The sequence below is a fragment of the Perca flavescens genome, chromosome 5, assembly GCF_004354835.1.
Source record: "Perca flavescens isolate YP-PL-M2 chromosome 5, PFLA_1.0, whole genome shotgun sequence".
Taxonomy (NCBI): Eukaryota; Metazoa; Chordata; class Actinopteri; order Perciformes; family Percidae; genus Perca; species Perca flavescens.
In genome coordinates this window covers 35,080,428-35,096,100 of record NC_041335.1, presented here as the reverse complement: position 1 = coordinate 35,096,100, position 15,673 = coordinate 35,080,428, and the positions used below count along the sequence as shown (strand labels likewise).

Here is a 15,673-nt window from a genome sequence, read left to right as displayed (position 1 = left end):
TGGGGAGTCTGCTCTAGATTTTCTACTGCACAAGAGGCGTGATCAACGAGCATAGTTCAAATGACTCTGTACGCAATTGGATAGTCCTTCAACCAATCAGAACCAACGATCTGGGTGACGCAGCAGCGACAGCGGCATCAACGGGTTGTTGAATGTAAACAAGAAGCTGCTTGGTCGCTTCTCTATCGTCATCGTGTTAAACCCGCCAATAGCGCGCCAGGTGGATAAGCCAGTTTGTGATTGGTTCCCGCAAATTTGTAACGGAAGCGGGATAGATAAACGTACAGGTTTCCAGCCTGAGCTGCAGGGCGAAATCACATCGCCGGCAGATGGAGCTGGGTTTACCCAGTCTACTTTTAGATAACAGGAGCCTATAATAACTCCGTGACAACACACTACGGAAACGCCTTTTTCTCGTCTCGCAATTCACTCTCCACCCCGCTGTCTTCGGACAAAAAGTCACGTCCTGAGATCGATAATGTTGTCAGACACTTTCAGTAACAATCTGAGCCTGTCAGTAACAAAAAATTAAAAAAATTAAAAACTTTTTATTGGACAAAAAGCAAGCCTCTACAATTACAATTGTAAACAGGAAGCAGGTTGTCTGACGTTCCTCTGCTGTTGAAAACGCAGGCCAGGTGGAGCTGAGAGGTATGTAAGCCTACCTAACCGATAAGACTGACTGACATGCGTTGTCGTTTCCAAATGTCTCCATTTCTACCTGCTCAGACTACAAAGAAAATCCGGAGTTTTCAAACCAAACCACTGATTTCCACCAGCAGTCTTTCCAAATATCTTCGTTTTAGGGGATCGGGAACGCCGGAATTGTGTGAACGTGAGGCGTAAATGTAGCAAAAGATATTCAGTGTAGGTGTAGCCTGAATGGGACTTATTTTGCATACAGTAAGCACCGCCACAGAAGCCAGGTATGATTCAATGGGTGTTTCATCCCAAAATCTGGAAAAAAAGGAGGTATTCCATGATCCAAATGTAGCTGTTGGATGGCGAGCCTATTTAAAAGAGCTACAAAAACACAGTCGTCCAGTGAGAGGGCAAAAACAAACAAGGCTAAATTGCTCCTCTGCACTTGGGTGGTTTGGCAGGTTATGAAGGCAATAGTGGCTTTGAGGAGGTTTGTCCCAATGAAAGGGCTAACTGTGTAGATTGCTGCACTGTCTGGCCCAGGCCTGGAGGAGGGTGGCCTGCCCTGGAGCTGTATTCTCCAACTAACAACAGCAAATCAGACTGCATTCAGCTCTGAATAGATGTCTGGTGCGAGCGTGCGTCTGCTGAGAGAGTTACCAGACCCGTTGGAGACGACTGGACAAGAAGCGACGGTGCCCATACTAGGAAACACACTCAAGAGCGATGGTACACACTTGGAGTCGCAACAGAGATGGGCCGAGAGTGAGAGTGTGTGCAGTCAGGGAGCAGACTGTGTTTATCCTCGTCACGTAGGGGAAGAGATGCAGTGTAACTCCCTGATGTGTGTTTACTCAGCCCCAGTGGGTTGGCCTTTGATTACAGCACTGACCACATAATATGAGTAACTGTTCACTACCGCTCCAAATGACAAGCACATGTAGACAACATGATGGAAACAATGAGAGGACCAGAAGAGGGATGGCCCGCTGAAGAGACAAAACAAAACTGAGATCTCACAGTACAGTAAAAACTTCACATCCAAATAGGGCTGTGATTTCGGCTCCTAACGATCACAAAGACAATGTAATCGAGAAAAAGGATTATTTAGCACAATTGTATTTTGCAAGTAAACTCATGTTGTCTTGTGTTCTGAAGGGGAATTCAAAAAGTTCAAATTGAAAGAGAAGGCTATTAAGGGACATTTCACAGTTCAAGGTGTTTCCCCTGTTGGTTTGTTTAACTGTTTTTTAATGCAACATCTTTCCAAAAGTCAATGAGTAATAAATAATCGGCATTTCAACATTGACCAAAATATGAATAGGCCTAATCAAGCAGCCCTACATCCGACCCTTTGCCGTACACTCACTTCTGTGCTGATCCCTTCCAACCCTTCCATCAATGCAATGCTGGATTTCAATATGTCCTTTTTTCACAACAGACAGCAATTTTTACCATGAGCTCAGATGTAATTATAAGCTATGCACAGGGCTCAATTAAAGGTGGAAGACGTCAGCGTGAGTGAGCAGACCTCCACCACTGTGTGTCGGAGAGCCAGTAGAGGAGTGAAAAGAGGCCTGCATGATTTACGCTATGTCCTCTCCTCACACCCACATCTCTCTCTGTGGAGCATAAATATGTGTGCGTGTGTGTGTGTGTGTGTGTGTGTGTGTGGGTGTGCGTGTGCGTGTGCATTATAGTTCTTCTGCCTGTTCTGTGCCTTTCTCACAGGTCTTTAAGCTATGAGCCTGCTGGAAAGCTGCACCCTGTTGCCCCCTGCTAGTTTTATCACTGCTCCAGCTACAAGGGCCAGTTAGTGGGTAAGCTCAGGTTACCCGACCCACCGACCCTACGGCGCTACAGGGACCCCTGTCCGCACTTAGAAAAACAAGCAACATCAGCTCATTTTACATCAAACACTTCAAGCTATACAGATCTTCTTTGGCTTTAATTTATTCTTCTCCCAAGTAGCATTAGTCAAAAGGGGTTCTCGGTGTAGTGTCTTCCTGTCAACGGCTTCATCAGCGTTTTCGGCAGACAGTTGAGGTGAGAAGCGAGAACTTGGCCGTGGAAGTTTTCACCCGATGGCGTTCACTCGCCAGACATAAAAAAAAAAAAAGAAGCAATTTCAGCAAACTTGGCTTTTGTTCTAGACTGACACGTCTGGTGTGAGCTCCAGCAGGTAGCGACTAACAAGCTAACAACTGCAGCAAATTACCATATTTTTCTTTCTTTCAACATTTTTGAGAAGCTTGCTCGCTTCATGGGTGGCAGCTCTGAGTGGCATGTGGAACTAATATCCCTTCAACATACCCAACCCCTTTCCAACTAAATAAGTATGCCTGCCAGACTACAGTATCCAGACTCCATGTGTGTTGTTAGCTACCAGGACGCTATAAAGCTTTAATTGGGGAGCTCTGTAAAACAACACCTTGAGAAAAAAATGTGTCTGGTGTGGGAAACACCTACTAGATGTAAGTCACACATCAGAGTATCCAAGGAGCCTGGAGCCTTGACTGTGATTACTGTAAATTTGACCAAAAGACATATCATATCATAACTCCCATAGACTGCGTATAAAGATGGATGACGCGTCTTCACTTCCCTCCGCTGTACAAAAGTGAAGCTAAAATATCCCGGGAATACGGGCGCTGCCCAGATTCTGCACAGTAGTGATCGGGCGATGGAGCCGCGGTGTCCAAGTCCCGCCCATACACCCGCCAGACCAATTGCGAGTCAATCACAGCTGTCAATCATGTTGTTTCACCCCGTTTTTATAGCATCAAAAAACTAATACAAACCAAACTTATCAGACAAATGAACACTTGAACAAACACAAAATAACCCCCGAAAAACAGAAACCTTTTTTGACGTGTACTTAGATTTTGTAGTTTGGGCCATGCCCCATCCGCTAACCTCTTAACATGCTCACAATAACAATGCTAGCATGTTGATGCTAAGTATATTCACCATTTCAGCACACGGAAAAATGTTAATTAGCACTGGTCATAAATCAAAGAACTGGACAAATTGAAATTTTGACCTGAAGATGGCGCTTGATGAAAAGAGATCACATATAATACAATTCATCTTGATTGTAATTCATCCTCTGGGGACCATATATGTCCAAATGTGCCAGATAAATCCATCAAATAGTTGTTGAGGCACTTCACTAAAAACCCAAAATGTCAACGTCATGGTGGCGCTACAGGAAGATCCAGGGGGTCGCCAAAGTCATCAGGATGCATCATCCATGGATTATGAATGTTTGAACCAAATGTCACGGCAATTCATCGATTAGTTGTTGAGATATTTCAGTCTGAACCAAAGTGGGCTGATAAACCGAACCATCGCCAAAAAGGAGTGTTAAGGCAAAGAGCTATTCTGTACTGTTTCTTTTAGAGGACAACATCTTCCACTATGGTGCCTTTTCTGTTGTCACCAGAGCCGCCATTTATTTTCATTTCCCCAGAAATGTCTATCTCCTGTCTCACACCCCATTCAGAGAGATAACGATGCACTAAGGAGGGCCAGACTGTCTGCTAACCACAGCCAAAGCCGCCAACACGCACCTCCTCCCAAAAATCTCCCTTATCTTGTGCTGTGGAGTGGGGCTTACCTGATAATGAAGTGTAATTATATGAGCTTTTCGACATAACTCTGTGATAGCCAGTCTGAGTGTATCATCCTCCCTGCTGGACAGAAGCCCATGAATGGATAGAAGCGCACAGAGCTTCTCAGATCTCACACCCTGTCTGAATTACTCTACAAAAGCGGGTGAGGCAAGCCAAAATAACAGCTCACACTATGTATGCATACAATATATCTCATGTACACAAACATGACATTATAGCATCTGCAGAAGGAATAATAAACAGTAGGCTGCTCACAGTTTATCCAAAGCGTAAAGTCCAAAGAAGGATCCATTTCTCAGAACTCGGATTTTGTTGTGGCTCAGTATCCTGTAAAAAAAAAAAAAAGAAGAAGGAGCATTATCAGAAATATTCCACGTGAGAATAAACTGAAGCATATTTTATGATGCTGAGGAACTATCTCGGTCATCAGCTTCACGGCTAATGGAGAGTACAGGTTTAACCAATCCCACTGAAAGGGTCACAAGAGGAGGATGAGAGCCAAGTGAAATATCCACTTGGTGCTGCAGTCACACGACATTAGCCTAACCAGAGACATTAGCGCAAGATGTTTCCAATTAATTTTAACGACGGAGTAGGACATCGAGATTAGGAGGAAAGCTGTAATCTTGATAATCATTTTGCATACATTTTTACATCAATAGGATATCTTTCCACATCAAACGAATGGCGGCAGAAGGCCATGTTAATTAGCTCTTTCTCTGCTTGGCTTATAGGGCTCTTATCAGCCCTGAGGACACAGGGCCACAGGACACAATGGAAGTAAGGCTGATATTGCTTTGTTTGGCAGGGGATCATGGGATATGGATATTTAAAGTAATCACTTTGCTCCAAGGGACTTCTTTTTTTTTTGCCATTGTCAAAGTCAGTTAGGATAGACCTTTGTATAGACTTTTAAAGATGTTTTGGGAAATACGCTCATTCGCTTTCTTGCCGAGAGTTACACGTAAAGTTCGATGCCACTCTCGTGTCTGTATGCTAAACATTTAACTACAGCCAGCAGGTGTTTAGCTTAGCTTAGCACAAAAGCTGAAAGCAGGGTGGCAACATTTTGCCTGGCTCTGTCCACATGTTAACAAAAAAATTATCACACGCACACATAAAAAAAGTAACTTTCAGAAATTCTTCACAACTGTCAAAGGCAATAAAGGCATTTTTTTTACTGACATGTTAAGAAAACAGCATCCATCCGTGTGTTTGAAACGCTCGATGGTGTTTTAATCCCCCAACGTCTCCTTCCAGGCAGCGCTGCGACCGTTGAGTTTGATGCACCTAACCCTAACCTTAACCCTAACCCTAACCATTGCCTAATCCTAGTGCCTTCCAGGCAGCCGTTGGGGGCTTAAAACACCGATAAATGTTTGAAACCTTGTGGACGGTTGTCATGTTTCAACCCAGTCTCCTACAAAATATCCTATGTCCTGTATGTTGACTTGCTTTAGAGAAAAAACATAATTGCCGCCTGAATTACGTTCACTAATCAATTCGTTGTCACGCATCAACGTATATTAGAGATACGTTACGTCAGAAAATAAATACGTCAAAGATTATCCACGGAAGATAACAAAATTCCATGATTGTTCCAAAACGTTCAAAAGCTTTTTACTTATTCCATGACTTTTCCAGGCCTGGAAAATAAGATTTAGAAATGTCCATGAGTTTTTCCCTGGTGTTCCATGACCGTGGGAACCCTGTACAAAGCACATACTGTTGACACCATGTTGTTATGTTAACTTTAGGCGTGGAGAGGTAAGGGAAGGATTGCGGTTTTGCTTAAATATTGAAAAAGTCAAAGTATCCTGTCCAGTGTTTCAAGTTGATGTTGACTTTCATAATCAACTAGCAAGATCCCCTTTGCTATGGCAGATTTGTTGTACACGAGGATCATTTTCAGGAGGCAGGGTTCAATGTTTGCACTTGCATCCCTGGAAATCCACAGACCACTGCCCACGTCCCCTCAGCAAGAGCTCAGGGTAGGGCAGGGGCCGTGCTCTGGCCACAGCCCGCCATCATTAACACACCCTTCAGTTTCACATCATCTTCGCCTCTACCACATGGTGCTTAATGGGCTGTTTGCAACATTAATGTGCGTTCTTAATCGCGAGAGGGGAGCTGTGTAAGCGCCTTTAAAAGTGGGAGTGGACTGTGAACACAGTCTGTGAGATTTACAGATTCAGCAGCAGCAGTCAGCCCCCCTCCCCCCGTTTCCTGCCACATCAATAAAAACATCGCCTTCAGCTCTGCAACTTCCACTTAATGACCAGATTTAATCATCCAGTCTTGGTATAGAGGGGAAAACAGGATTCAAAATTAGCACCATCTACTAGCTAAATGCTGGTAAAAAATGCAAGGAGCTGGTAGATTTCCTTAACTACAGAAGAGGATTAGGGCCACATTTAAGAAAGAAAAGTATGGAGTTCTGAGTTTAAAGTCAGAATTCTGAGAAAAAAGTCAGAAGTCTGACTTTGATCTTAGAATTCTGACTTTTTTTGTTAAAATTAAAAAAATAATCTGACTTTGAAAAAAAGTCAGAATTCGGAGATTAAAGTCGGAATTCTGACTAATTTTTTAATTAATCTATTGAGTGGCTGGTCAATTTTGAACATTCACTGGCCGTTTGGCCGGTGAAGGAAAAAGTTTATCTTGATCCATGGGGACAAACTGGACTCACTCACTTCTTCTACAATTCAGAAACTTTACTGACAGGACCATTTGAAGACAGAAAAGGAGCAAACAAAAGGAAACCAACATGGAAAGTAAATCATCTTCTGCTCCAGTTACCCTGGACACCTCATTCCATATCTTCCTACAATTATCTGCTAAAATTAGAAAACCGGAGAAATGTATTTTTAAATGGGGCTGCAATTAAGAGACGAGAGCTGCTCCACTGATAATGACTATGATACTGAAACCGACGCCACTGTTTTACATAGCAATTAAACCAAAATCCTTTTTATTTTAGGTTTGTCGCTGTGTCAATGGAAATACTATCACCAAAACCCACCCTCATTTCCACACTTGAAGCCTTAGCCTCTTATTTTCAGCTCCAGAAACAAAATTAAAAACATGCCATGTTCACAATTCCTCACTGAATTGTTGAAATAAATCACAGTTATTAAGTCAAGACCTTTTTTTTTTTTTTTAAGAGCGGTTGTTAGTCGGTCCTCTTGTGGCGTAGCCTGTATTTGAACTATGACTCCTGGATGTTAAGGTCTCTCACTTGACTTTGGGCACAGTATCTCTCCCATAACTTGATACAGGCCCGAGATGAAAGCTACAGAAGATCCGGAACTGCCTGATTAATTCAAAACAGATCGAAGAGAAAGTCACATCTGGCAAAGAAGCAATTCAACGCAGACGCTTAATTCAACGCAGGCGGTTCAGATGCAGATAGTTGCTTTTTGACTAAGCTTATTATATGCAGAAAAAAAAATGATTAGTCAGAGAACAGCAAACATGTTTGGTTTGGGTGTGTTTGAATGTGTGCATAAATCTTTGGCGCGTTGATATCAATGCATTTTCTATAAGAACCCAAAACATGACTATGATACGATTTGCAAAGTCTTAAAACATATACAGTTGTGTTTAGTTGTGTGTTGTGGCCATGCACATTTGAAGATAAAAAAAAAAAATGAAATCCACATGTGGCATCCTGTCACAAAAAACCCTCATTTGTCTCCAGTTAAGACATTTCAACACAGAGCATTTCAATTTGCTTGCTACTCTGTACACCTGGACTTGAAAGTTGACTTTCAAGTCCAGGTGTAACCCTCCCACAGACAACAAAAGACGCCGATTTCCAGGAACGCAGGGGAGCTGCAAAGGCTGGACACTACCGTATAATCCCCAAAGCCTGATGTTTGGAGCGCGGTTGTAGCAAAGGACATTGTTCTTTCATAAACAATACAGCGAGTACAACTCTGAGAGAGAGAGAGAGAGAGAGAGAGAGAGAGAGAGAAGCAGAATACTGTAAACAGACAGAAATAGTCAGCGTTCCCATCAGGCTAAACAGGAAACCCAGCCAATTAGATGTTTATTCAGAACCCAGATTCAGAGGTCAGGGGTTGCGGAGAGAGCACTTCCCGGATAGCCGTCAGACAGACGGAGCAGTGTCTGAAGGCAGGTGACAGCCGAGGCATATGAGAGCGCGTCGCTTCATCACCGGCGTACACAAAGGTTAACAGAGCTTTACAGGCAAAGAAGATGAGTAGCTTCTTAATCGTAGAAGTCCACCCAACTCGGAGGCCCGGAGGACATTTTGGAACGGCTATAGCCAGTGTCCCTGGAGTTTGCTGTTGGCTGTGCATGTGCTGAACGTCATCCGTTTGTTTGAGTGTTGTACATCCAGGGTTTCCCCCCAGAAGAGTTGTTTAGCCCAGTGGGGCCATCACAGACTAGACGGAATCAGGGATGGAATTTAAAAAAGCTATAAGACAGATTCCATACATTATCCAACTTTAAGTCAGTGCTAAAAGCTAACAGTGCTAAGCTGTAAATATCACTAGCCTATGTTTCCAACCCCACTGTAACTATAGTTTAAAGGAACACACCGATTCATTGTGAGTTTAGCTTATTCAGCGTATCCCCCAGAGTTAGATAAGTCCATACATACCCTTCTCATCTCCGTGCGTGTTGTAACTCTGTCTGACGCACCCACCGCTAGCCTAGCTTAGCACAGATCCTGGAGGTAACCGGCTCCAACTAGCCTACTGCTCCCAATAAGTGACAAAATAACGCCAACATTTTCCTATTTAGATATTGTGATTTGTACTTGTCACAGTGTGTACAAATTTAGTTTAGTTTATTTATTTAAAGAAACAGGGACAGCGTACAATAAACATTAACCCCAAGGGGAGAGATGCATAGTACCAGGTTTTAGCTCAAGAGCTAATTTTCACCTGTAGTCCCTGGGCAGGCTGATCTTAACTAAATACACAATACATCATACATACATGAATAGTAAAATTTACATTAACCAAATAAATAAAATATAAAAAAAGGTCATATTCAAACCTTTCATGTACTCAGATCTACTCTTATAGACCTCACACTTACACACACACATACATATATCCAGTCACATGTGTGTACAAATTTGATTTGACAAAAGCCATTTCTTTGTCCGTCTTGCAAACGTGTAAAAGTTTGTGCTTCCTATCAGCTCTGTGGGCAACATATTCCACTGACGAGCAGCCACACAAGAAAAAACATTTATTCCAAATGTTGTCCTGCGTTTAGGGATCCTGCATTCACCTCGCACTGTAGATCTAGTTGTTCGAGCCGTTATTTCAGAGCCCAAAGATATGAATTCTTTTAGTGGAGGTGTCATGGAGGATTTTATACATCAAACACAGATTTGTGTGGATTATCAGATTTTCAAAGCTAACGTAAATCCAAACTGCCTGCAAGCTTCTCCTGTACTGTACGGTAATTCCTCTACTGTGCGACAGTAAGTCACTTGGTTATGAGACAATCGTTAGCCTATTTTTATAAAAACGTCTGCTATGGAGCCATAACGTGAGGTACAAGGTAATGGAGCCTTTTATACATTGTCGTGTTTCTTTAGAAATAAACAATGGACAAACAGAGTCTTTAAACGCTTCAGATGTAAAGTTATTCGCTGTCAAAGTGGCGCCAAAATGCATGCTAGTCAGTGGAATGCTAACGGGAGGGGATCTCTTTGTAGCGTCAAAATGGCGCCATAGGAGGTTTGACTTCTGAAGCGAAGCTTACCCCCTTGCTCCTCACCATGGGGATTCTCAGGTGCTGCGTGCAAATCACTCCGCCCAAGTAGCAGAAGTAGCAGTGCTTTGCCTTCTGAGAATATAGTTCCCAGTTTGTATATGGTTCGAAGATGGCTGTGTCTCATGTGACCTTGTTATTTGTACACTCTGTGACTATAAAAATCACAACATGTAAATAGGAAACTGTTGGCGTTATTTTGTCACTTATTGGGAGCAGTAGGCTAAATGGAGCCAGTTACCTCCAGGATCTGTGCTAAGCTAGGCTAGCAGTGGGGGCGTCAGACAGAATTACAACACGCATGGCGATGAGAAGGGTATAATAATAATAAATTGAATTTGTATAGCGCTTTTCAAGGACTCAAAGTATGTATGGACTCTGGGGGATACGGTGAATAAGCTAAAGTCCCAATACGTCAGTGTGTTCCTTTTAATAATTCCCAGTGGCTTAGGCCTGGATGGGGTAAATTTAGGCCTTGTGGGCCACCAGAATTGCAATGCAATGAGGGAAACCCTGACATCTTATTTTACTGTATTTAAAGGGCAACTACTGTTTTTCTTTCAACCTGGAACTTATTTTCCTATGATGCTGTGTCTAAGTGACTGATAGGAACAACAATCTTTGAAACTGGTCCAGTATTAAGCGTGTAATTAACACTATAACCAGCAGCCACAGACCGGGCTGCAATGTAACCCTATGGGGCAAAACCGCTTTTCATAGATTTATTCTTGTTTCTGTCGACTTTGAATGAAGTGTATTTTGCCGACTGCAGCGATATCGCTTAATACTGGACCAATGTCAAAGACTGTTGTTCCCATCAGTCACTTAGACACAAAAAAACATAGGAAAATAAGGTTGAAAATCTAGGTTGAAAGGTACTTACGTAGACCATAATGGTTTAAGTGGATGGCTGTTTATATGAGTATAAATGTTTGGGGGCATATGTGTAATTATGTATCATATTATATTATATTTATTATATTTTTTTAATAGGGCTGTACTTTCTATCTTTTTAAACTGATGTAAATGATTCAATTGTTTAACTGTGAGCATGAATTCAATAAACCCAAACTCAGTGTGTGCTCTGCATCGCTGCTGAGGCCTCACTGTACACGACCTTCTCTTCCCTCGGCGTAAGTGACAGGTCAGATGGCAGATTGAGTTAATGTGCTTTTAAGTGCAATTTGCTGTATGGTACATAACTCAGTCCAGACTATGGATGGGATCCCTCATTCACTTAACTCTTTCAGACCACAAAGGCCTCTGACAAATCAGAAGGGCTAATTGAATCCTTTTAATCTATGTGAAAAAAAAAACCAACAACAACAAAGAAACAGGACCACATGTCAGGCTCCAGGATCCCATTTCATCTAATTCATTTACATGAAGGGCCAAAAACAAGGAGGTCATATGAAAAGAGCCAGGTCAAACAGAAGCACAGACATTAGCCCTTCTCTTGTGGTGTGTACTCATAGTCGAGGGGTTAAACAGTCAGTAAAACAACAGTAGACATGGAAATCACATATATATATATATATATATATACCACCACTTAGTGTTTCAGCAGAGGGGAGACACAATCTAAACAGGATAGTAAGAACGGCTAAAAAAGAATAATTGGTGCCTCGCGGCGCTTAATGCTGAGAGCCATGGGCGTAAATTTCATCTAACAGCTGGGGGGCATTCACACACTCTTGTCACAGCGTGGAAAAGCACAGTGATCTCGTCAGATGAGAGACAACTTTTTTTGGCTCATTTTCTATATCCAGTGTGTAGCATGAAACAAGCTAAAGTTCGCTAATTAGCTATCCATGAAGCTGCCAAAGAAGCTAAGTCACTTTATAACGGCTAACATGGTGGACTCATGGAAAAATTTATATTTTTGTTGTCATGACTAATTAGTTAATGACTCAGCATAATCTGCATTAGAGAAAATAATCACTTAATCCAATGATTAAACTGAATAAAACAGCCTTCCAGCCTACTTACTGACCTAATTTGATCCCTCCCAGAGTCCCACCCATAGACAGTACACTTAATAGACAAAGCGATGCCGTAGACTTGCAACGGAGCGACCAGTGAAGTCTATTAGAAGCATTTTTGCAGTGAGCGCTGAGCGTTACTGCGCAGCCTCCAACTGAGCTTGACGACGTAGATGTGACGTGAGCAACCTGTCATTCCCAATCTTGCAGAGACGGAGAGCGTAGGTATATGTAAGGAGATAACATAGGCTAATTATTGCTAACTAAAATGCTAGTTAACATTAGTAATTAAACTTAAACAGTTAATGTAAGTTGAAACTGCCTGTGAGCTTCTCCTGCCTATACGGTAATTTGTCTACTGTGCGACAGAAAGTCGCGTGGTTATGACACAATCGTTAGCCTATTTTTACAAAAACGGTTGCTATAACATGAGATACAAGGTAATGGAGCCTTTTATACATTGTCGTGTTTCTTTAGAAATAAACAATGGACAAATAGAGTCTTTAAACGCTTCAGATGTAAAGTTATTCGCTGTCAAAGTGACGCCAAAATGAATGGCAGTCAATGGAATGCTAACGGCTGGTAATGGCTTATTAGCATCAAAATGGCTTCATAGTAGGTAAGCTTTGCGGAGGCTGGCTTACCTCCTTGGTCCCACCGGACTTCCGTGTACGTACCACGTTAACGTAAAGGGAGAAAACGGAGAAAACCAAGCAGTGGACCAAACCATTGTGAGGAAAGGGAGGGGTGACATAAAATGTTTCTAAACTTCAAACGCATTTTTTTGCCCCATTTGCATTTGGATACTATTTACAATACACAGCGTAGTTTTAATGATATATTTTTTTGGGGGGGAGACAACCATTAGATGGGGTGGGTCCTGAACCCCTGAACCCTCCACAATTTACACCTATGCATCGAGGAAACAGCCTCATTAAGGACTCCACTCATCCCTCTCATGGTAAGTTCACACTCATGCAGTCTGGGAAAACTCAGCTGTTAAACTTCTTCTTTCCCACAGCAATCAGACTGAGAATGTGACCGGCACATAAGAGACTGTGCCGCTAAAATATTTTATTAGAACTACTTCTTTTATTCCATTTGAACATAATCTTAGTTGATTTATTAAGTGCTTTTATTTATGAGTTTTTAATATTAAAGCTTTCTGTCTTCCACAGATTTATTTACCCACTGGTGGATGTGTGAAACACAATTTAGTTTTTTATATGGAGCATAAAAATGACAAGTAAAGGAATCTTGAATCTATTAAATTATATTAGGTTATAAAAATCCTCAACATTTTATGGTTGAAAGTTGTCGAGCTCAAGGAAAAGTTGTGTTGTATCGTTGTAGGGTGCTGCAAGGAGAAAGCCTTGTACATTTTATATTTTTGTGCAATTTTTCATAATTACCTGGTGCCCAAAAAATCCACTCCAAATAGTTAAACTATGGCAAGCAGATATTTAAAAAGCATCTGCTTGATTTATTATGGCCCACACTTTCTATGATTAGTTGACTTAGGTTAATTCTGTGGAGCTCACCAACACATTTCTGAATGACTTTTGGTCTCTGTAAAAAAAAAGTTATGATCAGGAGAGAAATAGAAAAAGATGAAAATACTTAAAAATAGGCCAGCAGTAATCTGATACAGTGAAGGGGTCAGGATAGAAACAATTTGAAATTGTGCTACAGAAGTTCAAACTATAACGCAATCTTTTAACATGCCATATATCCAAAGTGCCCTGATGATGCTGCTGTAAAAGCAAAATCAAAGTGTGGATATACAGGAACATATTGTAAGAAATGCAATGTTTTTCCCGGTCATTTCAATTCATTATTTATAAAATAAAAGGTATGACTGCCACTGGTATGCTTGATGTGTGAGTATCAAGTGTACACTCATGGTTTCCTTGGTGCGTGACAGAGTGTGAAAAAGTAAAAACCATACAAAGAGTCTTGTCTAGTTAACCGCAGCCGCTCCTCCCTGCACCGTGCCACTCACTTTGTTGGTTAGCTCAATTTGCTTCCTAAACCCACAAAGCCTTTGAGGGCCGCACAGGGGCGTGACAGCATGTCACAAATTGTATTTCCTCACTGATTTACTTCCGCTCTCTTCCTTCCCCAACTGGAAGGCAGTCTCTGGCTGTAACATACTGCCTCCGTTCTGGGTAAAGGCCTGATGAGTGTGTCTGCACCAGAGGTGTCAAGTAACGTTACCTTACTTAAGTAGACATTTTGGGTATCTATACTTTACTGGAGTAATTATTTTACAGCAGACTTTTTACTTCTACTCCTTACATTTTCACGCAATTATCTGTACTTTCTACTCCTTACATTTTTAAAAATAGCCTCGTTACTCCTATTTCAGTTCGGCTTGTTTTCATTCCGGCTCGTCATCAAAAAAAAAAACTATCCAGATAAATCGCGCCATCCGGATAGAGTGAATTGGATTGTGGTTGGATGAGAAGTATAAACATATACCATTCCGACACCCTATTGGTTTGTACGCAATCCATCGCACCTGCACAGACCCGGTGCTAATACGGATCCGATGCCTTAACGACCGTTATCTACCAGACCCAATAGCAACGCGGATTTCGGTGCCTTATTTAGGTGCCACTGAAACATCGACGCATGGGACGCTAGTCAACACTACACTCGACAGCAGGTTAGCCTACTGTTAGCTAGCAGCTGGATTAACAACAGTTAAAATGCTGACAGCTAAACGGTGTAAAGGTGTGTCTGTATTTCACTGGAGAGGATTCTAACACCAGACTGTAGCTGCCGTTGTCTGAAAAACACAGACTCAGAGATGTGTCACCTTTTTCAGCCCTTCTGAGTTTACAAGTATGATTTTAATATAACATTATTATAGTCATTATGACCTTTAGAATAAATGTTTTTTTCTGTGACTATAGGCCCCTGTGGGGCGGGCTAAGCTTTTGTCATTTTTGGCATTTTTTCCCCCTTACATTACTTTTACTTTTATACTTTAAGTAGTTTTGAAACCAGTGCTTTTACACTTTTACTTGAGTAAAAAGCTTGAGTTGATACTTCCAACTTCTACAGAAGTCTTTTCAAACCCTAGTATCTGTACTTCTACTTGAGTAATGTGAATACTTTTGACACCTCTGGTCTACACATACGTGTACCTGCGTTGTGTTGTAAACTGGAACTGTCTGTCAAAAGCTGCGTGCTTCCTACAGCTGCTTTGGGTTTTTGGGTCCTTGTCAACAAGCAATCATTTCACTGAGGAATTGTCTCTGTGGTGGAGCTGGGGAAAAGGCTTGCTGTGCGGTGTACGACGCCGACACACAGAAAGCAGCTGAACAGAGTTCTTTCAGCTTTCCAGATCACAACCTGGTGTAGAGGGACAGCAAGGGGGAAAACCGTCCTGTCCTAACCGCAGCTAGAATGCTGCAAACCCAAACTCAACAGGATGTCCTGTTTGCAGTCAGTAACCACTGAAGGTTTGGTGTTAATATCTTTGCACCCTGGTTTCATCCCGTCTCTCTATTAGACAACACTTAAATCTTGTGGGGGGGAAAGCACATACAGGAAATACTCCATCTTGGTTTAGCATTTAGTCCAGCCCAGGACATGAATGAGATGCATTTGAGTAAAAAGCGCTGATACCAATTGGCCTCTGTTGCC

The 15,673-nt window shown here is 41.9% G+C and overlaps 1 protein-coding gene across 1 annotated transcript in view; it reads right to left on the bottom strand.

Moving 5' to 3' along the window:
- Nucleotides 1-15,673, bottom strand: part of adgra2 (adhesion G protein-coupled receptor A2) — a 64,078-nt gene that overhangs the window by 29,607 nt on the left and 18,798 nt on the right. Inside the window, exon 2 of the mRNA XM_028579297.1 lies at nucleotides 4,533-4,604. Within this exon, the coding sequence (XP_028435098.1) occupies nucleotides 4,533-4,604 (72 nt within the window). The remainder of the gene's footprint in view (nucleotides 1-4,532; nucleotides 4,605-15,673) is intronic.